The sequence below is a fragment of the Perissodus microlepis genome, chromosome 12 (assembly GCF_051167445.1).
Source record: "Perissodus microlepis isolate ML-2025 ecotype Zambia chromosome 12, ASM5116744v1, whole genome shotgun sequence".
Taxonomy (NCBI): Eukaryota; Metazoa; Chordata; class Actinopteri; order Cichliformes; family Cichlidae; genus Perissodus; species Perissodus microlepis.
In genome coordinates this window covers 37,204,330-37,231,697 of record NC_140472.1, presented here as the reverse complement: position 1 = coordinate 37,231,697, position 27,368 = coordinate 37,204,330, and the positions used below count along the sequence as shown (strand labels likewise).

The 27,368-nt window shown below is 41.0% G+C and overlaps 1 protein-coding gene and 1 pseudogene across 1 annotated transcript in view; one reads left to right on the top strand and one right to left on the bottom strand.

The window, feature by feature from the left end:
• Window positions 1-5,720: 5,720 nt before the first annotated feature.
• Window positions 5,721-27,368, bottom strand: part of fnbp1a (formin binding protein 1a) — a 40,224-nt gene continuing 18,576 nt past the window's right edge. The window contains exons 14-18 of the mRNA XM_084945323.1: window positions 13,387-13,519; window positions 10,881-11,026; window positions 10,637-10,773; window positions 9,939-10,097; window positions 5,721-6,700 (exon numbers count right to left, since the gene is read on the bottom strand). Of these exons, the coding sequence (XP_084801449.1) occupies window positions 6,672-6,700; window positions 9,939-10,097; window positions 10,637-10,773; window positions 10,881-11,026; window positions 13,387-13,519 (604 nt within the window). The 3' untranslated portion in view covers window positions 5,721-6,671. The remainder of the gene's footprint in view (window positions 6,701-9,938; window positions 10,098-10,636; window positions 10,774-10,880; window positions 11,027-13,386; window positions 13,520-27,368) is intronic.
• On the top strand, window positions 22,631-25,619 carry LOC146376988 (E3 SUMO-protein ligase ZBED1-like; annotated as a pseudogene).

Sequence of the window (27,368 nt, the reverse complement as noted above, 5' to 3'; positions counted from 1 at the left end):
TTCTGAAAGTTCTCTTGGCTTCTGCGAAAAAGGCCATAACAAAACGCTGGCTCTGTAGAGATCCTCCCACTGTAACACTTTTTACCTCTATAGTGGAAGACGTCAAATTGATGGAGTGTATGACTTTCACTCTGCGACTGCAGGGAGATTTGGGAAGGAGACGATGGAGAAAATGGCTGGACTTTACAGCTTGTGGCAGCACCCTTTAATGCATAGAATTAGTAATGCAGACTTGCTGACGTATGTATGTGTGGATGTGCAGATGTATGTACGGGCATATGTTATCTTCCCATGACCTCATACTGTTTCTGTTTTTTCTTTTTCTTTTTTTCTTTTATCTTGTTGCATAAAAATGTTCCTAAACAAATAAAAAGTATCAAAAAAAAAAAAAAACCATGATGGCGAAACATCCCGCTGTGCAGCATTAGCTCCGAAAACTGACGGGATCTCGCTGCAAAGCAAGTCTGGAACACAGAGACGTTTAAATAACCTCAAAACAACAGTCGCCTCAAGGCGCTTTATATTGTAAGGTAGACCCTACAATAATAGACACAGAGAAAAACCCAACAATCATATGACCCCCTATGAGCAAGCACTTTGGTGACAGTGGGAAGGAAAAAAACCTCTGGCAGAACCAGGCTCAGGGAGGGGCGGGGCCATCTGCTGTGATTGGTTGGGGTGAGAGAAGGAAGACAGGATAAAGACATGCTGTGAAAGAGAGCCAGAGCAGGGAGTGCAGTGCAGAGAGGTCTATTAACACATAGTGAGTGAAGAAGAAACACCCAGTGCATCATGGGAATCCCCCAGCAGCCTACGTCTATTGCAGCATAACTAAGGGAGGATTCAGGGTCACCTGGTCCAGCCCTAACTATATGCTTTAGCAAAAAGGAAAGTTTGAAGCCTAATCTTGAAAGTAGAGATAGTGTCTGTCTCCTGAATCCAAACTGGAAGCTGGTTCCACAGAAGAGGGGCCTGAAAACTGAAGGCTCTGCCTCCCATTCTACTTAAATCAGACGGCTCGATCATGACTTTAGCATCTTCAGTGTATCAATGATTTCATTTTAGATTTTATTCACATTGCCTTCTCATCAGTTACCAAAAACATACCATAATTTTTCCAGGTGAACATTTAAAATGTATTATTTAGGGGCTTTATTTCTGTCTCTGTCTGTTAAATACAGTATATTTCAGTTTAGATTCTTGGTGTGAAAGTGTAAATAATGTAAGTAGAAGCATATCTAACTGTATCTGCAGCTCACCACGTTAGATAAAAGAAAAACAAAAAAATCAATCAAAATTTATTTATATAGCACATTTTAAAGACCGAAGTACACCAAAGTGCTTTCCAGTAAAATCATGAAACAGATAAAAAAAAAATCACAATATAAAATATAAATTACAGATATAAATAAAATAAATAAAATATAAAATAATTACATAATCTAAATGCAAAGCCAGATGTAAATTACCCTAGTTAGCCTTGAATGCCAGGTTAAACAAATACGTTTTTAGATGTGATTTAAAAGACTGAATGGAATCTGATGCGCGAATATGAAGAGGAAGAGTATTCCATAACCTGGGTGCGGCAACGGCAAAGGCACGGCCTCCTCTGGTCTTCAGCCGAGACCTAGGCTGCACTAAGAGCAGTTGGCCCGATGATCTTAGTGCTCTCTGAGGGCTATACATATTGTTTAGAATTTTATAGGTAAACAATAAAATTTTAAAATCAATTCAATATGTAATAGGAAGCCAATGTAAGTTGGCCAGAACAGGGGTGAAAGAATCATACTTTCTAGTGCCGGTCAAGAGACGTGCTGCGGCATTTTGGACCAGCTGCAATCGCTGAAGAAGATAAGATTGTAGGCCCAAGTAGAGAGAATTACAATAATCCAGTCTTGAAGTGATGAAAGCATCAATGAGTTTCTCCAGATCTTTGTGTGGTATATAAGGTTTAGCCTTAGAAATTAGGCGTAGTTGGTGAAAGCTGGTTTTTACCACAGTAGAAACCTGTTTATCTAGTTTGAAGGAACTATCCATGAAAACTCCAAGATTCCTAACAGCATCAGTGAGGTGGTTAGCAACAGGCCCGAGTGTGCCAGTCAGTTGTCCCAGAGGCATATTTCTATCAAAAACGATCATTTCTGTCTTCTTTTCATTTAAAGTAAGAAAGTTACGTGATAACCAGTCTTTGACATCCCTCAGACAACCAAACAGAGGATGTAGTGAAGATGAAACATCCCCAGTCAGGTGGAGGTAGATTTGAATATCATCAGCATAGCAGTGAAAAGAGACATTATGTTTTTCAAAAATGGAGCCCAAGGGCAGCATATAAAGGGAAAACAACACAGGACCCAATACCGAGCCCTGGGGCACACCACAGCGAAAAAGGGCAGAAGAAGAGGAATATTTTCCCATCATGACAGAGAACGACCTCTCAGAGAAATATGATTTAAACCATGATAGAACGTTTCCTTTAAGGCCTACTACTTGTTCCAACCCTGCCAAAAGGATTTCATGGTCAACCGTGTCAAAGGCTGAAGTCAAATCCAATAGAACTAAGACCGCAGAGCGCCCAGAGTCAGCGATTAGAAGAAGGTCATTGAAAACTCTTAGTAGGGCAGTTTCGGTGCTGTGACGCGGTCTAAATCCAGACTGGAATTTATCACTTATACCATTTCTCTCTAAGTGGGTCTGTAGTTGCTGAAGTCCTATCTCTAATAATCGGCTATGTACCACAGGCCTTCAAGCTGGCTGTATTTTTTTAACAATATTTTTATTAGTTTTCATTTTCACAAACAACCCATAATTACATAATATAATATGGTGTACAGTTCACGGCACTAAAAAACAAAACAAAAAACAAAGAAACAAATCAAAAACCAAACACAGAACAAAAGCTCAGATCCATCGAAACAATACAATACCTGCGGTCCCAGTGATAATATGTAGTTTGAACACTCAAGAAAATCCTTGTAGCATAATATTAGAGACATCGGGTCCCACATAGTTCAGGCATGGTTCTCATACCCAGAAAGCTGGCTGTAGTTAAACCTTTAATCAAAAAGCATCTCTAGACCCAGCAGTCTTAGCTAATTATAGGCCAATCTCCAACCTTCCTTTCATATCAAACATCCTTGAAAGAGTAGTTGTCAAACAGCTAACAGATCATCAGCAGAGGAATGGCTTATTTGAAGAGTTTCAGTCAGGTTTCAGAGCTCATCACAGCACAGAAACAGCTTTAGTGAAGGTTACAAATGATCTTCTTATGGCCTCTGACAGTGGACTCATCTCTGTGCTTGTCCTGCTAGACCTCAGTGCAGCGTTCGATACTGTCGACCATAATATCCTATTAGAGCGATTAGAACATGCTGTAGGTGTTACAGGTACTGTGCTGCAGTGGTTTGTATCATATCTATCTAATAGACTCCAGTTTGTGCATGTAAATGGAGAGTCCTCTTCACACACTGAGGTTAATTATGGAGTTCCACAGGGTTCAGTGCTAGGACCAATTCTGTTTACATTATACATGCTTCCCTTAGGCAGCATCATTAGAAGACATAGCATACATTTACACTGCTATGCTGATGACACCGAGCTCTATCTGTCCATGAAGCCAGATAACACACCAATGAGTTAAACTGCAGGAATCTCTTAAAGACATAAAGACCTGGATGGCCGCTAACTTTCTGCTTCTTAATTCAGATCAAACTGAGGTTATTGTACTCGGCCCTGAAAATCTTAGAAATATGGTATCTAAGCAGATTCTTACTCTGGATGGCATTACCTTGGCCTCCAGTAACACTGTGAGGAACCTTGGAGTCATTTTTGACCAGGACATGTCCTTCAATGCACATATTAAACAAATATGTAAGACTGCGTTCTTCCATTTGTGCAACATCTCTAAAGTTAGAAATATCCTGTCTCAGAGTGACGCTGAAAAACTAGTTCATGCATTTATTACTTCCAGGCTGGACGACTGTAATTCATTATTATCAGGAAGTCCTAAAAACTCCCTGAAAAGCCTTCAGTTAATCCAAAATGCTGCAGCAAGAGTCCTGACAGGGACTAGAAAGAGAGAGCAGATTTCTCCTGTATTGGCTTCCTGTTAAATCCAGAATTCAAAATCCTGCTCCTCACATACAAGGTCTTAAATAAGCAGGCCCCATCTTATCTTAATGACCTTGTAGCACCATATCACCCTATTAGAGCACTTCGCTCTCACACTGCAGGCCTACTTGTTGTTCCTAGAGTATTTAAAAGTAGAATGGGAGGCAGAGCCTTCAGTTTTCAGGCCCCTCTTCTGTGGAACCAGCTTCCAGTTTGGATTCAGGAGACAGACACTATCTCTACTTTCAAGATTTGGCTTCAAACTTTCCTTTTTGCTAAAGCATATAGTTAGGGCTGGACCAGGTGACCCTGAATCCTCCCTTAGTTATGCTGCAATAGACGTAGGCTGCCGGGGATTCCCATGATGCACTGGGTGTTTCTTCTTCACTCACTATGTGTTAATAGACCTCTCTGCACTGAATCATATCTGTTATTAATCTCTGTCTCTCTTCCACAGCATGTCTTTATCCTGTCTTCCTTCTCTCACCCCAACCAATCACAGCAGATGGCCCCGCCCCGCCCCTCCCTGAGCCTGGTTCTGTCGGAGGTTTCTTCCTGTTAAAAGGGAGTTTTTCCTTCCCACTGTCGCCAGAGTGCTTGCTCATAGGGGCTCATATGATTGTTGGGTTTTTCTCTGTATCTACTGTACAATATAAAGCACCTTGAGACGACTTTTGTTGTGATTTGGCGCTGTATAAATAAAATTGAATTGAATTCAATCAAGTTTTAGCGTTATTTTGAAACCAGTATTGTTTATACAGAGTTTGTAATTGCAGAGAAATACTCCATCCGTTTTGGGCAAGTCATTTTTGAGGAGGAAGCTCAGAAAACCCTTTGGTGCTCAACAGGTTAAGAGATGATTCCTTTGAAACTGATCAGTCTCGTTAGTGGGTTTGAATGGGAAGGCTCTGCCTGAAATGGAACAGCATAGATTTATCCATCCTTTTGCCACTGACTGTCTATATTTTAAAGCACGGACATGCAATATTGCAAACACAACATGTTTTCACATAAGTTAGATCCAACTTCAGTTCAAAGCAGATTATTACAGCTTCAGTGATTTAGGCTGACAATCCCGGCGCTCCTGTCTGGCTCTCTGAAGGTCCTGACAGCAGCAATCCCACCACAGTTTCTCCAAACTTCCACACTACTCACTGTTTTACTTTGTTAGGTCACGGTCTCCTGTTTAAGGTCAGGTCTTTCCCTGATTACACTCACACATAATTACTGTCCTTTTACATTTCCTGAAGGAAACATTGGATTATAATCTCCTCCTGCACTTTGTATTTGGCTTTAAGGAATCTTCTATAGAACATCTAAAGTCTGTGTCTTTACCTGAGGAACATCGACAGATTCCAGAGGAAGAAGTGCTGTTAATCAGCTGATTAAAGTACCTGCTGATGTCATTAGATGTAAATCTGTTGATCTTTTGGGTGGTCCTGTCACTTACGACTGAGCATACCACAGACGAGTTTTTTCCTTTTTCCTCTTCTGTCTGATTTAAAAACTTTGCAGGAGAGTCTCAGTGTCCAGGTCAGAGTTTACAGGGGTCAGAGGTCACACACCTCAGAAGCTGACAAGTGTGAGCAGTCTGAATGAAGACAAGTGGCACACTGATTCTGAGTGTACTTTATTTTGAAAGTTTAACATACGGGAAATTGAAAAGAGCATGATCAGCAGACTCACATCTCAATAAAAAAAGAAAAACTAAAACAATAAATAACTGATCAGTATTTCACTATAAAATAAAAAAAAGGTTCACATTTTACACAGTCAATAACATCATCATCAATGGGCGGGCTAATAGGAGGGGCTGGGTTGTTACTGCCTGTGGTGGGGCTAATATTGGCAGGGCGATAGGGGGCAGGGCTACTCCTGCAGCTACAATTTGTATTTACATGCAGTCGACTTGTCTGTTTAAATGTCACTTTAGAGACCACGCCCACAGTGATTTCACAATAACCGTGGTGACCACAACATAGTCGATCATTCAGCTGATCAATAAAGTCCTCACATGAAGAGTTTGAAGAACAAAGTTCAAATATCAGAAATACATCTTCATCTTTTCCACAAACACAAGTCAGCGTTCAGTTATACATCAGAAATGTTTGGAACGGTGAATCATTTCTTACTACAATCATCTCCTCTGATTTATTAACTGATTGGTTTCTCCTTGATCTCCGATTTGTTTGTGATTGGGTTCTAATTGGTCTCTGACTGGGTTTTCATTGATGTGACTGGTTTCACATGGATCTCAGATGGTTTCTAATTGATCTGACTGGGTTGCATTGGCTTTCCAAATGGTTCTGGATCTGACTGGCTACTCATGGATCTGTGATCCGATTTCCCATTGATCTCTGATTGGTTTCTCATGGATCTTTGATTAGGTTCTGAGGTTTTTGTCTCTCAAAAAAAAAAAGAAGAAGAAGAAAGCAGTCTTCCAGCTGACTGGTTGGTTGAGATCCTGAAAAACAACACTGTTCAATGAAAAATTGTTACCAGACCTCCTCTGAGCTCTTACATCACTTCCTGTGGAGAGACGTCTTCACTGGTCGAGTAACTCGCTAGACTAGCCGACTATTCTGCACAAAGCCTATAGGACAGACAGAGAGGGAGAGTGGAGAGAGAGAGACAGGTGGACAGGCAGGCAGATACGTTAGAACAGACAGAGTGAGACAGACTGCTGCTGAGAACGTCAGCTAACCCTAACACCACCATTTTATAGCAATAGTAATTAAAGCTGCAAGCAGCGATGGGAGGGCCCTCGCACCCCGCCCCGCTGAGCCATGCTGAAAACCTCCTATACCCACCAGGTGAAAACAGAGAATCCGACATAACCATATGTCACACTGTATATAGCATGCGTGGGAAACACAGACTAAACTTTCACCCAGATTGGATGATGGTTCTATCCTACTGCGTATTTCCTGTTCCCAGCAGGCGAAACTCTAAATATAGCTGACAAATAGCATATCACTGTGTTCAAGCCTGGACTATCATCATGCCTGTGAAGGTTGGGAGAAACTGGAAAACGTATCCTGGAGTTACAGCAGCGTTGTGCTTCGTGGCGAATGATAAAAACCCGGTGTGCTGCCATGACTGCAGCACTTCACAACAACTAAAAAGCTTCACAGTTTAACATCACCAGATCTTTTGATTCCACTCACCAAAGATCCCGTTGATCTGATCAGGGCCCTAGAAGGAGTTTGTTAAAGTACGAGGCCTGAAAATGGCAGACTTCCTGTTGGATTTAGAGTTGTATATATTGATGTTGCACATGAGGCTGCCAAATTTCAGACTCATACATTAAACATAGTGCAGGGACTGCATGTTTGAAATTTTGCAGGGGGCGCTGCGGAGCCATTTTCCAACAAGTGTTTAGAGCTACAGACCTGGAAAGCAGACTCACACGGACGTGTGTGCCAAATATCATGAGTGTTCAAGCTTTCCAAGGCCCTCAAAAGCTGCTTCCTGTTTCATAGTGAATCGCGATGGCACCAGATCGCTCGGCTCAATGAAACTCACAATTTTCACAGTGAAACATCTTGGGGGTCTGATGTTTATTCTCACCGCTTTTGAGGCAGATGGGCTCAACCTGGGACAAGCAGTGCGTCAAACTATAAAACATAACATTGGGCTGTAACTAATATCCAAAGTGGGAATGTACATCAGCTCAGGGCAGAACTCTTAGCATGCCTGTGAATGATGTCTGTAAGTGATAGCAGGTCTTCATGGTGAAACACAAAAATTCACCATGCCGCCAGGGTCACGCCCACTGACGAAAGCTCACAGTTTTCAATGTATCCCAAGATCAACTCCTTAACCCAAAGTGCAGAACATGCAGTTTCCTGTTCCCTGTAGATGGCACTGTGACCAGTTTCAAATATGGCAGCTGAAATATGTTCATTTCAACAAATGAAATAGGCCCAGGTCTGTAGTTTAGACTGACCAAATATTAAGGTGAACCGATAAAATCCCCAGGAGGAGTTGGCAAAAGTGCCAGGAAATTGCCAAAATGGCATCTTCAATTCAAAGTTCCTGTTAGGTTTGGGTTTAATTGGCCCGCAGACTTCTTCGATCATCTCAACATGTTACACGTGTGTACCAAATTTCATTCATGCAGCTCAAACCATGTGCTGGTAGTACTATCACAGGTGAACCATTCCCGACTCTCTGTATGTCAAACCAATGAAACATGAACATTTTCGCCAGACCTGACGAACATGCAGAATTTCATTTGTTCTTTAGCAAAGACGTGAAATAATAATAAAGGGAGCAGACACTCGGGCCCTGACAGGAGGTGAACTGAAGCTCCTCTGCTGTTTTTATTCGTCTGAAAATAATCATGTTGATTTAAAAAACAGATTACAGTTTGAACTAAGCTTTTATTTTTCAGATCATCGATCAAGTGAGAAAATAATCAGCACATGAACCAATAAAGGTGAACTCTGGCAAGTTTATCAACGATAACATGAACATAAAACGAGAAACATAAAAAACGACAAACGGAACGCACTGAATGAATTATGTAAACTTCAGCTGACTTCTGGTTTAAGGCATCATCTCAATTCATTAATTACTGTTTCAGCCCAACCCTGGATATCAATATAGTAGCCGTATAGCACGATAACATCCTCGCCAGCGCTAACTGGCTAACAGTCCTCTCTGATTGGACGTATCACAAAGATCTGTTTACTCGTTAACAGAGAAGCTGCTGGATTCGAACAGAAAAAGGCAAAACATCTCATCCCCTTTTACATGAGGTAACTATGACAACTGTGCCGCCGTTTGAGCGCAGTCTTCTCAAAGCCACAACAACCCCACAGTCCTCTCTGGAAAAGCTGCAGTCTGATGATCGCTTTCAGTCTGGCTGAATGAGAAAACGACAGTTCGGCCTCCAGCTGCGTCCACACTCGACGCAATTTGCTCGTTGTGAATTACAGACACTTCGGGGCCCCGGGTGACTCCCGAAAGGACTTAGTATCAATCAGTCGTATTCTTCACTCACACTGGTAGTCACTTTATTTCCTCACTGGGAGGTAGGAAACGTTTATCTTGGGTTTAACTCAAGATTCCAGTCGCTTATTTTGCCTGTAGTCGCTTGAAGTCGTGGAACGTCATTTGCTTTCTGCAGCCTCTGTTTGCCACGCCACTGCGATCGCTTCTAGTGTGGACGTAGTCTAAGCTAAAGGTGTCGTTAAGAGATCCGCTTTCAGATTATTTGTCATGGCAGTAATAACGTAATATAGACAAACTTTAATAATTCATTCTCACTGACATGCCTCCCTGAGCATCCTCAGGAAATCAACTATTGCAGCAGCTGCCAAGGCTATGCTAAAAGGGCCTGAGGTTATGGTATGCTAGCAGCTAACTTAGCAGACAGTTGCAGACTTTAATCCTTAAACATGTTATCGTCTGGAATATTAAAACCAAAGTAACCAAACATTTGAAAAAGTCAACGTAAAAACTGAAATCTACAAATGACACTAATCCAGATTACTGATCCTTTTGTTTTTCTCCGTTTCAGACATTACTGTTCAGACTAAATATCTTTCCAAGTTAGCATTAAATTAGCATTACACAAAGAAAACTGATCATCATCGGTGTCTGATGTGAGCCTCAGAGACACACCTGCCCTGGAGTTGTACAGGTGTGTCACACAGCTCAAGTTTGGCACACAGACAGGCAAAGCACAGCAAGGCAGGCTGCTGTTACCATAGGAACTAGCACGGTGACATTCATGAGTCAAAGGTCTGAGGTCATGTGACCCGACCTGGTGTCAGGTGAGGTAATTTAAAGGTCATTGAGAGGTCATATGTAGGTCATGGCACCTTTGGCGCTGCTGTCCAGGAAGACTTTGATGTAAGAGGTTGGCACATATCCCTCCTCCTCCAGGTTCCTGCGCACTCGGGTCCAGCCGTCACCCTTGTCTTCTTCCACCACAGAAAGTAGCTCCCCCTCCAGCATCGACAGAGTGCCCTCATTCTGACCTGAGGATGATCAACAACATGCTGATACCACAGAGAAACAGAAGTGTTTCACCTGGACCACACCAGAGTGACTCGCCAACCTCACAACCAATCAGAATTGATCATCGCTTGAAAATTAGATCTGCAAAATACACTTTGACTCTAACGTGGAAATCGGAGTCTATCTGAGGAGATTCATCTGTCAACGAAGCTTGTTACAGGGAGATAAATGAACTTTTCTGGAGTTTTGGCGCTGGGTTGTTGGATTTCAGTGATTTATATGAAAACATGTTGTTAACTATGTATTAATTGCGTTGCATGTGTGTATCTGGCTGAGGACGAAGCACGGGCTTTATCCTCAGCCCATTTACCTGTCTGCAGGTGTTTCTGCTGCTCAGTGTTTGTTGCTTCTCTCTCAGCCTGCTTCAGCTGCAACTTTCTTTGTTCTAAGAGGTTTCTAACATCCCAAAGGACTGATTGGGTTTATACTTTGTGACATTTGTGAGATTTTACATGTCATTGTAAAGTGGAACGGCTGATGTTTAAATGCTGCAGAGTACCTTGAAATGGGTACAGAGACTTGCAGGTTCCAATACTCGGCAATGGTTCCTCATCGTCGAAGTCATCATCAAACTCTGAACTACGAGACTTAAAGTGAAGCTCAGCACTGTGATCCTCAGTGTAACTGCCATCGGGACTGAGGAGCGTCAGGCGGAGACACAGAGAGGTGAGGAGAGGGACAGGTATGAAAAAAGGAAATCCCAGAAATGATGTCATTAATGGTCAATCATCGTCAGAAACTACCTCTCTCTGCTGGCTGGGCTGCGGTTGTCCAGCTGTTTGAGGCTGGTGCTGCCTGGTGTAGTTGCCTGGGAATTTAACCCACAGCCTCCGCTCTGTCTCCTGGTGCTGTGATCAGACAGCCTGCTGTCGGCCTCTGACAGCCACACCTGTGCGCACACACAGAAACACAATTTACAAAATGCACACGACATTACTGAAGTGCATTGTGGTGTTTTGCACTCAAGCCACTTTGTAACAGCTTCATTACTTTCCCCACAGTAATCGGGTGGGGCTTCCACAGTTTTGTTGTATATGTGCAAGGACAGTTAAGGTCTGTTCTACAGAGCAAACAGACACATTGACACACACTGTGACAGGAAGTTGATCAAACTCAGCCCAGGGTGTGTGTTCAGTACAGAATGGATACGCTTTTCTTTCTTCATTTGTTTTTTCATTTCAAATGAATGAACGCTCTCCGCCACAGCAATATTTTGATACTCAAGAGTTCAGCTTTGGTTGTTTTCACAGTGATCGACACTATCTGGGAGACTGTCAGTGTGGAAAAAGGAAATCTCTTCAGCAGATGGAAACCAAGTCAGAAGGAGGAAAATCATCTTGAGGAAGGAGGAATCCAGCAAACTGTTATGGAAATATAATTAACAAAGCCTACAGACAACAATGAGCTAACACCTTCTAATAAACACGAGCATGGTTGGGAGAGAGACGCCATGGCGTCCATGCTGACGGCAGTCTCTCTGAGGATCCAGCCCTGGTTTACATACAGGCAGAACAAAAGCACTCCACACTGCTCACACCCCTCGACCCTCTCCTCTTACAGGGTCACATAAAGACTGCTCTCAACCAGTCATGGGTTTGAAAAAAGAAGGTGACTGGAGTCTGTGGTGGCCAGTGCGATCCTCTACACCGTTGCATGCTGGGGGAGCAGGCTGAGGGCCGCAGATGCCAACAGACTCAATAAACTGATTTGTAAGGCCAGTAATGTTTGTAGGGATGGAGCTGGACTCCCTTAAGGTGGTGTCAGAGAGGCGGATGTTATCCAAAATAAAGACAATGTTGGATAATACCTCCCACCCACTCCATGACATGCTGGTCAGTCACAGGAGCACGTTCAGTGAGAGACAGAGTACCGAAGAACACCACTGAACGACACAGGAAATCATTCCTGCCTGTGGCCATCTCCCCTGCATCTCCTCCATCTAACACACTGTATATAGCTACACTCTTCTTCTTCTCATTCAGCTATTTATCAATATGTGATTTATATATATATATATATATATATATATACACATATGCATGTATATACATTGTATATATTGTGTCTATTTCTTACTTAGTGTAGTGACTGTCTTTGTTACTGTTAAACTGGAGCACTGTAACCAAAATAATTTCCCCTAGGAATCAATAAAGTATTCTGATTCTAATTCTGATTCTTTAAGTTTGTGAACATCATCCAGGTGGGTTCTTCATCTTCTTCCTCCCAGGTCATCCCCCTTTGAGTTGCTTCTTCTTCAAATATTGATCATCATATGATGTGAAATAAAGCGCTGACGTCACAAGGACCAACCTACAGGACTAAGCCTAGAGCAAGTGGAACAATGTTTTGGATTCACTGTTGACGGCCTGTTTTATTCTTTTTTCAAACCATCAGTCTTCTCTTCCCAAAATCAGTAACATCCCCAAAGAGTGTCCCATCATCACTGATTTGATAAAGACCCAGCTGGAATGTTTTAGAGCTTCCTTTACAAATCTGTGTTCCTTTGCTTTCCCTCCTCCGGTGCGACTCCCCTTGTCGGACGTGATGGCCTGTATGGCGGGGCGTGGTCTCATCCTGGGGGCTGACACGGGTGCTGGAGCAGCCTGGACGTCAGCCACTCCCACGCGGTCGAGGATGGTGGGTTTGGGTGGTGGCGGTGGCCAGGACCCAAACTGAGCTGCCAGCCTCTCAGTTGTCTGCATGCGGCACGAGACGCTGCCACCAGCTCCCTCCATGTGGCCTCCATTTCAGCCACCATTTGGGCCAGCTCCTCCCCTGGCTGGCCCGGTACCGCGTCTGCCATGCCCCCATCCCAGGTTTTAGCACCACTGTGAAATATCCACAGTTTCACGCTTTTCAGCATCTTCAGTACTACCGGCCGAAGCTTTCCCGTCACACACACTAACAACAACAGACCGACAGGACCCAGTTCAGACTTTAAGCCGGCGAGGCGTGATTGCTCAGGTGCGTCCCCCTCCCTCGCTGCTGCCCGTCACAGCCTGATTTTGGAAAGAGGTATTTCGCACTGGAGAAGGCCCCTGAAACCCACATCCTGATTTGCTCTGCTTCAGGTTGTGTTACTTTTGTAATGCTTATTGCTGTTTCTGTTGCTGTCGTGGCAAAACTGAGCCTTTTAACTAGCACATCCTCCTCTGGCTTAGTGAGCTTCCTATCGATAGGTTCTTCACCCACTAATCCAATTTCTAAGTCATAAAATAATGTGTGTACGTGCTATGTGTTTACAGAGACCTGGTTCCTCCTCAGCTCCTCCTCCAGCCTGTGCAGGTTCTGCTTCACTTCATCCAGTCGAGGCTCCAAACTGCTGGCATCGCCCATCTGAGGACTTCGTTCATAAACCTCCCTCATCTTCAGCAAAGCGTCCCTGAAATGACACAGAACCATTAACACACATGCACACACACGCACAGAGTCCCCCACCAGGACCAACACCCGTCTCACTAATGAGACAGCACTTTGGATCAGCTCCAGACCCGGTTCTTCCTCTGAGCTAGTTCCACCTCTGGCGCCACTAAAAACATGAAACTCTGCTGAGGTTCGCTGATCCAGGGAACAGGTTCAGCTGAAACTGTAATATCAACCTCCAAAGAGAGTGTTAACTTACCATCAGTTACCATTGTAACAGACTCTGTGAACTTGACCTGCTCACTGAATCGGATCCACCCAATCATAGGCTGCCATGAACCAGATCCGAGTCCAGTTAAAGATCGGGACAGATACAAAACATAACAGGTTCATGGATTCACATGGGATCGGGCTGGATCCAGTTCAGCTCTGGTCATTTCCAGGTCATCCTGTCCAGCTCAGTTCTGTTTCTGGTCACAGCGGATTATTTCGATCTGTGTTCCTGATTTAAACGTCTGACGCTGAAGCAGCTTAGAGTGTGAGCACTAGAAAAGTTTGCTTTACAAAACCTGCGCTGGCAAACAGTAGAGGGGCTGTAATCAATTTCAGATCACATTAATGATTAATTGCACTACTGAGCAATTAAAAACTACCTGTTAGGTTTATCTTAGATCTCAGGTTTAAATATCTATCCTTTAAATTAATTTTCTGTTGTTTACAGAAAAAAATTAAAACCCACAGATTCCATTAAAGTGTATCTGATCATTTCATGCAGAAAGTTTGTTTTAAGAACATGACAAGACAATTACTCATGAGCACCCAACATTCAACATTTATTGTGCCATCTTAGTCATCTGAGAAACAGAAAAATCAGTGACGTAGCTCATCAGGCTCACAATCCATCAAAACTCATAGGCTGCTCCCTGTGAAACAATAAATTTGAACCTGGTCTTGAGCCCAGTTTGAGTGAAGACAGATTGGGTGATTAAGTTTGATTAAATTCTGACCAATACTCTAGAAGCAGTAGCGATTCTTGTGAATTGTGGACAGCTGGTCAACAGAATCCTCACCATGGCATGAACTCATCAGACTTTCAACAGGATGAGATAAAAACTGTTAAAATTAACAACAAGTCTGAATTAATGTAATGTATCAACGTGACACTTGCTATATTAGAAAAATTATTCTTTACATTTGCAAAATGTTTAAACTTCATTGTGCTCAGTCACACCTGTTAGCATAAAACATGAAATATTAAAATAGTACAAAACCTTTACTGTTAAGTGACAGTAAAGATCAGTTTATAACAACTAAGACATCAAACCGGTGGCGCTGTGGTTCCCGACAAGATGGCAGCCTGAAAAGAGTTGCTCTGCAACTTGCACACTGAAAATAGATATAGTAATAGCATGCACCGTCTTTTTTGGAACATTGTGTACTGGCACATGTATGTGAAATGCCTTTAAATAACTAGCCTTCGTGAACTAATGCGGAAACGGCAAACTAGAAGGGCGCAGCGTGCTAAAGACCCTCCGCCTGAACAACAAGCTAAAACTACTAAGAAAATGGATGCCTACGTCAGCAGGCCTCAGGAAGACCCAGCCGTTGCGACGTGTGTAGCCTCGGGAGGAGAATTAACATTAAACGAGTTGGTTGCGGAGTTAAGAATCATTCGGACATCGACAAATAATATTGAAAAAGACACGAAACAGATAAAAACGACTGTTCAGGAGATCGAAGGTAAAATTAATGCGTTGAGTGCCCGCATGGAAGAAGTGGAAAGTCGGGTTGCAACTCTTGAGGAGGCAACCCGTGCGTCAGAGCCACAATTACCCACTATTCAAAAAGAAATTGAGAACTTACGGAACCATATTGAAGATCTGGACAACAGAGGACGGCGCTGTAATATCAGGATAATTGGTATACCCGAGTTAATAGAAGGAGAGGATATGATCAAGTTCTTACAGCGGGAGATCCCCATAATGTTGGATTTAACTTTGGAGCCCCGTACGCTAGAAATACAGCGAGCGTATCGTGTTCCTATGGGTCCGCCGAAACGGAGTAGGAGAGAGGGAGAACGACCGCGGCCTGTTATGGTTAACTTACTCCGTTATCGGGATAAGGAAGACATCCTTCGGGTGGCCAGAGAGAAAGGCCAGATTCTATGGCGTGGGGCGAAGATAATGTTTTTTCCGGATTACTCCCGACGAACCATGGACCGGTGCATGTCTTTCAAACAAATCAAGTTGGAGTTGAGAGAAAAAGGAGTGGAATACTCGCTGCTTTTCCCTGGCACTCTAGAAATAAAACGCAATGGAGCAAGGCACAGATTTTCTTCACCGGAGGAGGCTGCAAAATTTATTAAGAATATGTTCCCTTAAGATAAGTGGCACTTTCTGCCTTTTTTTTTGTTTTGCTTTGTGATCGGGGATGGTGAAGTACTTTACCATATGTAAGTGTGTTTAACGTGTTGTTAGATGGGTTTGGTGCAGGGATTTTCTTTTTTTTTTTCTTTTTACTCGACTAATTTAAATATCCCTATAAACTACTAGTTATGTGCTGGATTGCTAGCCGGGCACCGGTGACCACCAACCCTAGGTTTTCCAGTGTTAGCAAGAATTAGTCTTGCTTTTTGTTTTTTCCTTTTTTCTGGCTGGAGTTTTGCTGGAGCTGTTTTCAGTTTGTTTCTATTTATTTTGAATCCTTGTATTTATAAATTGGTTTATCTTCACATAAAACCACCCTCTACAATGGATATATTTATGAATTGGAGTATTATATGGAATCCCACATTGTAACATGGATAGACAGACAGATTTCAAAATAGCCAGCTGGAATGTTGAATAACGGGATTAAGAGGAAGAAAATATTAACATATTTAAAGTTATCAAGAGTTGATATAGCCTTTATTCAAGAAACGCACATGTGTAAATCAGAAGCCTTAAAACTTAAATGTTCCTGGGTAGGTAAAGTCTTTTCCAGTCCTGGAACTGGTAAAAGTAGGGGAGTGTCGGTTCTGATTAATAAAGCAGTTAGCTTTACTGAAACAAAAGTAATAACAGATAAGGAAGGTAGATTTATATTGGTTTATGGACAACTACTGGACACACCAATAATTTTATGTAATATCTATGCACCTAATGCGGACATACCCGCCTTTTTTCATAACCTGTCACAGTATCTTTTGGAATTAGAAGGTGCACAAATAGTGGTAGGAGGAGATTTTAATCAAATATTGGATCAAGACCTAGATAGATCACTTCCTAGGAGAGGCACAGAGAGTAAATCTGTAGTTGCCATAAGGCAGATGACCTCAGATTTAGGTCTGAATGATATTTGGCGGACAATGCATCCAGAAGGCAGGGAATATTCCTTTTACTCTCCGCCTCATAATGTTTATACTAGAATCGACTACTTTCTTATTTCTGAAGCCTTAGTGAATAACTCTATAGATTCAAGTATTGGTAATATAGTAATCTCGGACCATGCGCCAATTTTTCTATGTCTTGGAAATATTTTACAGATTCCTCAAAGCCGCAGATGGCATTTAAATGTGTCCTTAATTAAAGACTCTCGTTTTATTAAATTGATAAAAGATGAAATACAATTTTACAAACAGACAAATAATCGTGAGGACACTACATTGGCTACTTGGTGGGATGCTATGAAGGCATACTTAAGGGGGAGAATAATTTCTTACGCTTCCTTTAAAAAGAAGGCAGCTAACAAGAATATCATTATGTTAGAAGCCAAATTAAAGGCACTTGAGGCAGTACATTCCCATACAAAAGACAGAGTTATGTTGAATAAAATTGTTAAAGTTAAATATAAGTTGAATGTACTGTACAACAGAAAGGCAGAATACGCTTTATTTCGCATTAATCAAGCATATTGGGAAATGGGAGAAAAGCCGAGTCGTTTATTAGCATACCGTCTTAAACAGAAAGACAGTATGAACCATATCCCAGGCATACGACAATCAGATGGGGTTATTAGACATATAAATGATGGATTCAGGGCCTTTTACAATAATCTTTATTCTACACAAGGTAGTTTAGATGAACAGAAATTCGAAGCATTCTTTACTGATTTAAACCTGCCACAGCTTTCTACTACTGACCAGCAGATTATAGATGCTCCAATTACAGTGGAGGAGATTACCCGTGCAATTAACAGTATGCCACTTAATAAAGCTCCAGGATTAGATGGGTTACCATTGGATTTCTATAGAGCATTTGAGGATATGTTAAGTCCCCTGTTGCTCAATGTTTATAATGAGGCGTTCAAAGTAGGCTCATTACCTCAGTCAATGCACTCTGGACTTATAATATTTATTCCTAAAACTGGGAAAGACCCTTTAGACCCAGGTGGTTACTGCCTCATATCTTTGCTGAATTCTGACCAAAAAATCTTGGCAAAGGTCTTAGCGGGTCGATTAAAAGTAGTAATGGCGAAAATAATTCATGCAGACCAATCTGGTTTTGTTCCAAACCGCTATGGTTCAGATAATATTAGGCGGTTGGTTAATTTGCAAAATTATGTATATGATTCAGTATATCCAACAGTGGCCCTATCGCTGGATGCTGCAAAAGCTTTTGATTGTGTTGAGTGGGATTATCTGTTTAAGACATTAGAAAAGTTTGGTTTTGGTGATAATTTTATTAGGTGGATAAAGATATTATATGATTCGCCTTCAGCGCGAGTATTGACGAATGGGCTCATATCAGACCTGTTCCTTTTACAGAGATCCACAAGACAGGGTTGTCCCCTTAGCCCCGGTCTTTTTGTAATTGCTATAGAGCCTCTGGCACAAAAACTGAGAAATAATGTAAATATATTTGGAATTTTGATGGGTAATAGTCAACATAAGCTTCTATTATATACAGATGATATGTTGTTACTTATGACCCAGCCTGGGAAGTCAATTCCAGCCCTATTAGAATGTATAGAAAGCTTTACGCTGCTTTCAGGGTATCGCGTCAACTGGGATAAATCAGAGGCAATGCCTATGTCAGGACACTGCCCCCATACTTTATTTAAACAGTGGGAGTTTCGGTGGTCCGTGAATGGTTTGAGGTATTTGGGGATACAAATTACCTCGGATTACACTAAGATGGTTCGAGCAAATATGGAGCCAATGTTTGAAAGAATAAAAATGGAATTTGGTAGATGGTCCAGAGTGCGTCTCACAATATGGGGTAAAATTAGTTGTATTAAGATGATGACTGCACCCATGATCTTTTATATTTTATCTAATATTCCATTACACATTCCAGATAAGTATTTCAAAGATCTAGACTTTTTGATCCGGCAGTTTCTTTGGGGTAGCTCACCGCACCGTATTAAGTATTAAGAAACTTCAAGCGAGTGCAAAACAAGGAGGTTTTTCATTGCCTAATTTCCAATGGTATTGTTGGGTGATGAACGTGAAACAACCTAGAGCTTGGTTACCTACTGCACCAGTTAAACCCATCTGGTCCCATATAGAGACGGAAGTTAATGGCGGTATTTCTCCTTGGAGGGAGCTGTTTGATACCAGTCATAAAACTACCCATCCTATAATTGCAAACGCGAAGACATTGTGGTGTAAATTACATAGGGCAGGTCGCTGGGACTTTATTAAATCACCTTCGGCAACCTTATGGGGGAATAAAAGAATTTTAATTGGAGGGACATCGGTTGACTGGTTACAGTGGCGTAAAGCAGGCATTCTTAATGTATCAGATTTATTTGACTGTGGGACTAAATGTTTTTTAAGCTTTGATAAAATTGTGGAGTTATATAAGTTGAAGCGTAATCAATTCTGGAGATATGTCCAAATACATAGTTCATTATCGAAGTGGCTGGGAACCCCCTTGAGTTGTCCCGTGGGCAGCCCTGTGGAAGTCCTGCTCTCAAGATCACCCTTGGGTAAAGGCATTACCTCTAAGATTTATCACTTATTGCAAGAACGGTCAGCTGACCCTCTCCTGAAAGTTAAGGGCTACTGGGCCAAGGACATGGCATTGGACATATCTTCAGTTGAATGGGATTCATGTTTTCAAAATGTTAATACTATGTATAAAGAAACAGGCAGTAGATTTATTCAACTTAAGATAATCCATAGGTGGCATCGAACACCGCAACAATTGTATAAATGGACCCTGGCCCCTACGGACGAATGTTGGAGATGTGATTGTCAAAACGCTTCGATTTTACATATCTTATGGAGCTGTTCGGCACTTCGGGATTGGTGGGAAAATATAATGGAGGTAATTTTCAGTGTTCTAAAAAGGAGATTTGGTATCTCACCAAAACTGTCCATACTTGGTATAACCACAGAACTTTCTGATGGAGATTTTTCCAGTTATACAAAAAGATGGATTATTCTGGCTCTTACTACGGCCAAACGGGTCCTGCTAAGACATTGGCGGAAAAAGAACCCCCCTCCCTATGAAGAGTGGCTAAAGACAATGGCTAAGTTGGCGTCTTACGAAAAAGTGACTTATGGTTTATTAGACAAATTGCATCAATATGATTGTATTTGGTCCCCCTTTACAAGCTGGCTTTCTGTAACTTGAAGAACAGAAGAGTAATGACAGAGTGGTGGTGTGGGGATTGGTGTGCGAAGAAAGAATAGGATAACTTTCCTTTGTTTTGGTTTTTGTTTTGTTTTTTTCCTTTGTTGTTGTGTTTTGTTTTTTGTTTTGTTTTGTTGTTTTGTTGTTGTTTGTTTGTTTTTTAAAACTATTTATTTATGTAGTTATCCTTACGTTCTGTTATTGAAGTTTAAAATGAAATAAATAAAAATTGTTGATGACAAGACATCAAACTCTTGTATTTGTCTTCATTTACAACTGCAACAAATTCCACAGAACCAATTGCTCTGAAAATGAGTACATGCTTCTGAAACATTTGATAATATGAATATTTCAGAAACATCGTTTCAGTCTGCTCAATTGGAAAACAAAGGAAAAACTACAGACTTGCATGAGATAAGCATGTGCAGAGTCCACCATTATATTGTCGTTCACATAAGTTTCTTAAACCATGAACAATAGAGTGATTGTCTAATCTGGAATGCAAAGTCTTGTCATTTAGTGATATACAAAAGTGAAAATGGGAGCTTGCAAGTATAAAAAAAACAAACAGTAAAATAAAAACTGTCCTTAACACTAAGGTAATTGTATGCTGTGAGCATACAATTACAGTTCCGCATGGCTTTCCGCAAGAGTCTGTTTCTTAGACCATGCACTAGTGAGACGCACTGCCTTCCACCAATGTTCATTAGGACGTTCTGAATGACTTCAAAGGTGTCCTTACGTTCCTTTGGATAGTCTATGTTGAGAGCAAAAAGAAGACCCATCAGCATGGAAATGGCACTCGAGACATCCCTCAGATTAGACAGGATTACTGCCGCCTCAAGGACAACCAACACATCAATGATGTCTTCTTCTTTCACCATCACAATGCCAACTTTCATCCTCTTAGTAAATGTGTCTTCAATACCCGTCAACTATGAAAGGGTTCAAAGACAAAAAAATAATATACACAATTACAATTACACAATAGAAGAAGAGCCATACTGATGCTTTGGATGATGCTGATTGACTTTGGGTAACACTTATTAGTTGTTAAAGTTTTTTCAGAATGAGATATGCACCACCATGTTACAAATCCATGTCTTGCTTTAAACAAAGACCATGTTCATAAATAACAGAGCATGTCTTCAATTGCAGAATGTGAACAAAAATGTAAATTTAAATTTACTTATTCGAAATATTGGCTGTGCTCTGAGCCAAATGTGACTGAGAATACATGAAATGTGCAAACTGGAGCTAAACTACAGGATCAGAATGTGGCTCCACAGACAATGCTTCTTTAATCAGTAAGAGTTTATTTTTTCCCCTTATATTAACAGCATGAAAAAAGAGCATATAGACATGGCTGGACAGGTTGCATAACTGGCACTGAATATCAGCATCCACCTTTACCCAGCTGTCCAATGACTCTGGGCCAGTGACCTTTATTGCTTACCCAGTTTACACAGTCTCTTTTCCAGGGTCCAGGACATTTCACCAAAGTATTGCCCCCCACAGCTGTAGCAGCCACTGCAACCCCTTAAATATCCTAATATCTCTGGCATTACAATATACAATGTGAGAAATCAAACACAAAGCAGAACAGTACAGCAGCGAAATGTCAAAGACCCTGGTGAAGACATGAATAAACACAAGAAACTAAGAATATAAATGCTAGTTTGTCAGTTAGTTTCTCTGAAACCCAGACCAAATCCAATGTCACAGATCTCGTAATAACACATTTGGTGAGGAAAACCATACATGTTATCATGTGGCATCTACAGGGAGGAGGGAGTTAACCCTTTGAGTTAAAGCTGAAAGTCTGCACTTCAATCACATCTTGATTGTTTCATTTAAAATTCACTGTGGTGCTGTAATTATTGAATTTACTAAAAGAAACAATGCTAACCTTCACAGTCTTGAAAGTGTGTGAGAGATCTTCCTTGAGAAAATGAGGTCCTCTGTGCTCTTCCTTTGTGTAGCGCTCTGGTCAAAGAAGTCAAAAAGAAAACCAAAAAAATTTTAAACAGTGTTTATGAAGCAGCTCCAACACAGCTTTTTGCTACATAATTCCATCAATACATGATTATTATTGGAGATTGTGAATCAGGCTTTCACAGGACATTCAAGTAGAATATGAAATCCAACCTACCACCAATATACACAGATTCTGTCAAAGTTAACACACTAAATTTCCAGTTGTGAAATATGATGACAGACTTTACTTATCAGCTTTCTTTGAATGAGTTCATCAGTTGAACTGGATAACCTAAACTTAAACAAAGGAGAACATTTAGCAGTTGAACACTTACATTATCATCGAGGCATTTTATGAGCCTAGTTAGCCCTCCTATGTCGCTCTTGGATTTGTACAGCTCCATGAACCTCTCCATATTGGTCAAGCCCAGCAAATAGGGACCCTTTCAGGTCAACAGATGTAAGACAGGCAAATTCTGCTTCAACCTGACCAATGGAAGATGAGGGGTGTGGAGCAGGGCTGAGACGAAAATACGAAAATACGTCGAGGTAAAAAAAATGTGCGTCGATGCGTCGTCACTTTCAAAACAGACATGGCGGCAGCGAGTAGCAGCAACAGGAGTGAGGCAGCTGCATTCGACTTAAATCACTCCACCCGAACACACAGTTCTACAGTATGGGGATATTTTAACAGAAAAGGAAGTGATTCAGTCGTTTGCCGGCTTTGTAAGGTGGAAATGGCCTATTATAAAAGCACGACGTCTATGCACCAGCACGTCAAATGACGGCATCCAGGAGCAGCTTCTGAAAAGGACAAACCACCATAAGTTTTCAACTTTTTTACTAACGCTGGTTTTTACCCTTTAATTCATCCAGACCCCCTCCCCCCCCCGTAGATGTACACTCACTCATAGACACAGAGATAAACACCCAACCTCCGTAAATGCAAAACTCATTTAAGCTGCTTAGCAGTAACATATAGCAGCTGCTGTTTAGTTGGTTTTTATTTGTGGCCCATGCTGGCAAAATGAGTCGGAATGCACGCAGGCTGATTATGAGAATCGGCGAAAGACGAAAATGTGAGACAGCGAATTGGCCGGAGGAAAAATGTTAACAAGGATAATGCACCACCTGCTAAACGTAGGTGTCGTGGACACTATTACAACATTGTTAAAGTGCTTGCAAAAGCAAAAGGACAACGAACTCATGATTTGTCAAGTTTAATGTCTTTCATCCTATTTGAACGTATTTTTTATACGTATTGCTTCTCCAGCTTGATCTTATAGGTCAAAGTTATGCCATCTAATGACTAGAAAGCATTGCACGAGTAAAGGTGCCATCAGCTATGGCTGTTTAAACGTTATCTTTTGTAAATATTCTTCCATAAGAGCTAGAGCAATAGAAAGGTCCAACTTAAGCGTCCTCATTGAGACTCATTTTGTCTGCAGTTGGGGGGGCACATTTCTGTTCTTGTCTGCTTGCTGCTTAGTCCTGTACTACTTTGATTTGCTTTTTTGTAATGTAATAACACGATGGCTGCATATCATAGAATGTTCAACATTGGTGATTATCATTAATCTCTTACTGTTATGCTATGAAGGCACATGGCATAACAGTAAGGCACATACATGGTTTATATTTTTATTTACATATATAACAACCAGATCCTTATCAAATTATTTTGATATTATGCTTTCCATATAATTATTTTGTAATTATTCAAATTCATCTGTGTGCTGGGTGTGATTTATGATTTCAGGAACAAACAGAAAAGTCTGGAGGACTACTGTCACAGAAGAAGTACACCATGCACCCCCCAGGAGGTGGCTGTACTTACAGAGAGCCTCTTATCTATGATTTTAAAAGACATGAGACCACTTGCTGTGGTTGAGGGTGAGGGATTCAAAGAAATGTAAAGTCAACCAGGTTACACTCTGCCGTCTAGGCGTCATTTTACAAACATGATGGAGAGAAAGTAAGAAACTTCAATGAACTAAAAAAGGCCACATCCAAAATCTCCCTTACCACTGATGCTTGGACAAGTCTGGTCACAGAGTCCTACTTAGGAGTAACTTGTCATTTCATTAATGACAATTGGGATCTTCTCTCCTTCAATTTAGCAACACTGCCAGTTGAAGAGCGCCACACTGCAGAAAACCTTGCCTCCTGGGTGGAGAAGGTGGCAGAAAAATTCCACATTTCCTTGCATAATGTCCTTGCCATTGTGCATGATAATGCAAGTAACATAGTTGCAGCTCTCCACATCCTGAAAGAGAAGTTTGGAGTGGTGTCCTATCGGTGTGCTGGGAATACACTGCAACTGGTTGTAAACCATGCACTGAAAGACCCCAAGATTGATAAGGCACTATCAGCTGCACGGGGCTTTGTAAAGCACATCAGGAAAAGTGAGCCAGCTAGCACCAAACTTAAGCAGAAGCAAAAACAGATGGGTACAGCTGAGCATAAACTAATCCAGGATGTCGCTGTCAGATGGAACAGTTCATACTACATGACTGAACGTCTGTTGGAACAGAGATGGCCAGTGGTTGCGACGCTTTCAGATCCAAAAGTCACATAGCATGGGAAATAGTACCTAGATCTGAAAAGTGATCAGTGGATTCTTCTGGATGAATTGAAGGAGGTGCTCAAGCCTTATGAGCAAGCCACTAATGTTCTTAGTGGACAGTCTTATGTCAGTCTCTGTTCTTCCCCCCCTGCTGAAAGGTCTCCTGAAATCCACCCAAAACAAATCATTTGATTCTGCTGCAGTGAACTCTTTCCAGAACTGTGCAGAAGAGGAAATCTTGTATAGGTGGCAGCCAGAAGTATCTGCATTTCAAGCAGATGGAAAAAAAATGTGTCACTCATTGCTGCTGCCCTCGATCCACGTTTTCGTGAACTGAAATTCCTTTCTCCAGAAGATGCTCTGAAACTGCAAGTAACAGTACAGAAGGAGGCACTTGATCTCAAAAGGGAGCCGAGATCACAGTTACAGCAGGAACATGTGGGACAGGAAGCCTCAGCGAGTCCCCCGACGAAGAAGAGGTCTGTGTTGGACACTTTGTTGGGTACAGATTCTGAGGAGGAAGACTGTAATGAAAACACTGACCAGGGTGGGGATGGAGAAAATGAGGCGGTGAGGAAAGAAGTATGTTGTATTTTGGGGAAGCCCCTATTCCAAGGGATAATGACCCCCTTACATGGTGGAAGAATAATGCAACAAGATTCCCCACACTGGCAACTTTAGCCAAATCATATCTGGCTGTACCTGCCACATCAACACCATCTGAAAGGCTTTTTCATTTGCTGGAAACATTGTCACCAAAAAAAGGGCAAGCCTGACTGCTGAGTATGTAGAAATGCTAACATTCCTCCACTCCAATGCATAACTACTTCATGTGATGACCGTGATTGAACACACACACAGAAATAGGAGAGAAGGCAGCAAAGTGGATATTTTGTTAACGAAGAGCACTTTTTTTGCAGAGAGCAAAGTGAATGTTACGTTTTATTTGTTCAAAGACGCCATTGCTGCTGTTTATATTTTAATTTTTTGCTATGATTTCCTTTATTCATATTTGTTTTGCACAACATTTAATTTTTTGTTAAAAACAGAATATTGTACTACAATTTCATTGTGGATTTTGTTTTGATTAAATCTCCAATGCATAACTTGCAAAATTTGCAATTATTTATTATTATAAGGTGTTCAAATGAAGAAATTTGTGTTTTTCATTGAGATACATAAATTAGTAAATGTGAAATTGCTATACAAGTCAAATAATGGGGAAATAATCGATAATCAAATCAAATCGAAATCAAATTGGATTGAAAAATGAATCGTTAGATTAATCGATGCATCGAAAAATTAATTGCTAGATTCATCAATTAGGAAAATCGTAGCTTTGCCCAGCCCTAGTGGGGAGTACATGCAGAATTTTTTTAAATGCTTTGAGACTCAAATTTAAGCAAACCATCATCTGAGGCCCATTAGAGAAAACACAAACACACAAAAGCAAACAAACAAAAAGATGCACTTTACCTGCCGTTCAGTGAACAATAAGCTCTGTCTTGAAATCTTTTAAAATAGAATGAGTGTAAAAACAACTCTTATGTGATGTAAAACTTTAGTAAATGTGGGACGTAAAAGAACACTGATTAAAAGTAACAATTTTCTTATTCCTCGGATGTTTACCTTGATGAGCAATATACTGCCTCAAAGTTACACAACAGGCTTTTTACATTAAAGCCAGCAAGTCCATTACATACTCCTTCTGTGACCACATGATCTCTTAAATTAACCTGTAAGGCTTTTTTAGATCTGAAATACTGTCCACATTCTGTGTATGTGCAGGGAAGTGGACAGCAATTTCCACAGAAAAGTGCAAAGTTTGCAAGTCCTCATTTAAATGAAAAAAAACAGATGTGATCATCTAGACCTGTGAAAATAAAGTACCCTGACACTACAATCGTTATATAATTTGTTCTGCAGAGCTATTAAATTACAATATAATCTGTGGTGTTTCCAGTATGAAAAAAAAAAACACAAAAGGTAACTTACCATTTGACTCCATTGGCAAGAACAAATGCCCAGCATCAAGTTTGGCTTCACAGATCTAAAATAAGTAAAATAAAAATATATGTTATAATTGTATTGTTGTTGCCATTTATGCGTGTTTGCTAATTTTCTGACATATAAACAATGTTAGTTTTGTTACAATACGGGGAATGCAGTTAAATTAAAAGTTAAATTATGCAAACAAAAAAAAAAATCAGACACAACCCAAGGGACTTCCAAAAATCAGTGTCTCTGATGCCAATTATTTTATCACTACAGCTCTTTTAGTATGGAAACTCACACAATTTTGTCAAACTGATCACAAGAGTTCAAAAATAAGTTAAAATGGAGCTGTTGTTAAGCATAAAGCATTTCAGGGTAAGAAATAACTGCACAATATAATTACTGCAAGAAATAAACACACTGGAGGACTATCTGATAAAAAAAATAATATAATGCTGGTTTGTAGATCATATTTTGTCTCAGTCCTCAATGCACTCTCACAGCTTAGCATGCAGCAGTAAATAACAACTTAAGTGATTACATAGGAGTAAACAGATAACAAGAGGCACAGGAGTCCTGCCAAATAGTTCTTTTTGAACCCAGTCAGTTATTGGAAATATTGCCAAAATGAACTTCCACCAAAATACAACAGCCTGTGAACTTCAAAGAAATTTACAAGTACAGAGACAATATGAAATAAGCTATATTAATTAGCTGAGTTAGCTTGCTAATATCGCAACAGTGGTTGAGTGTACAACCTTAAAGCTAGC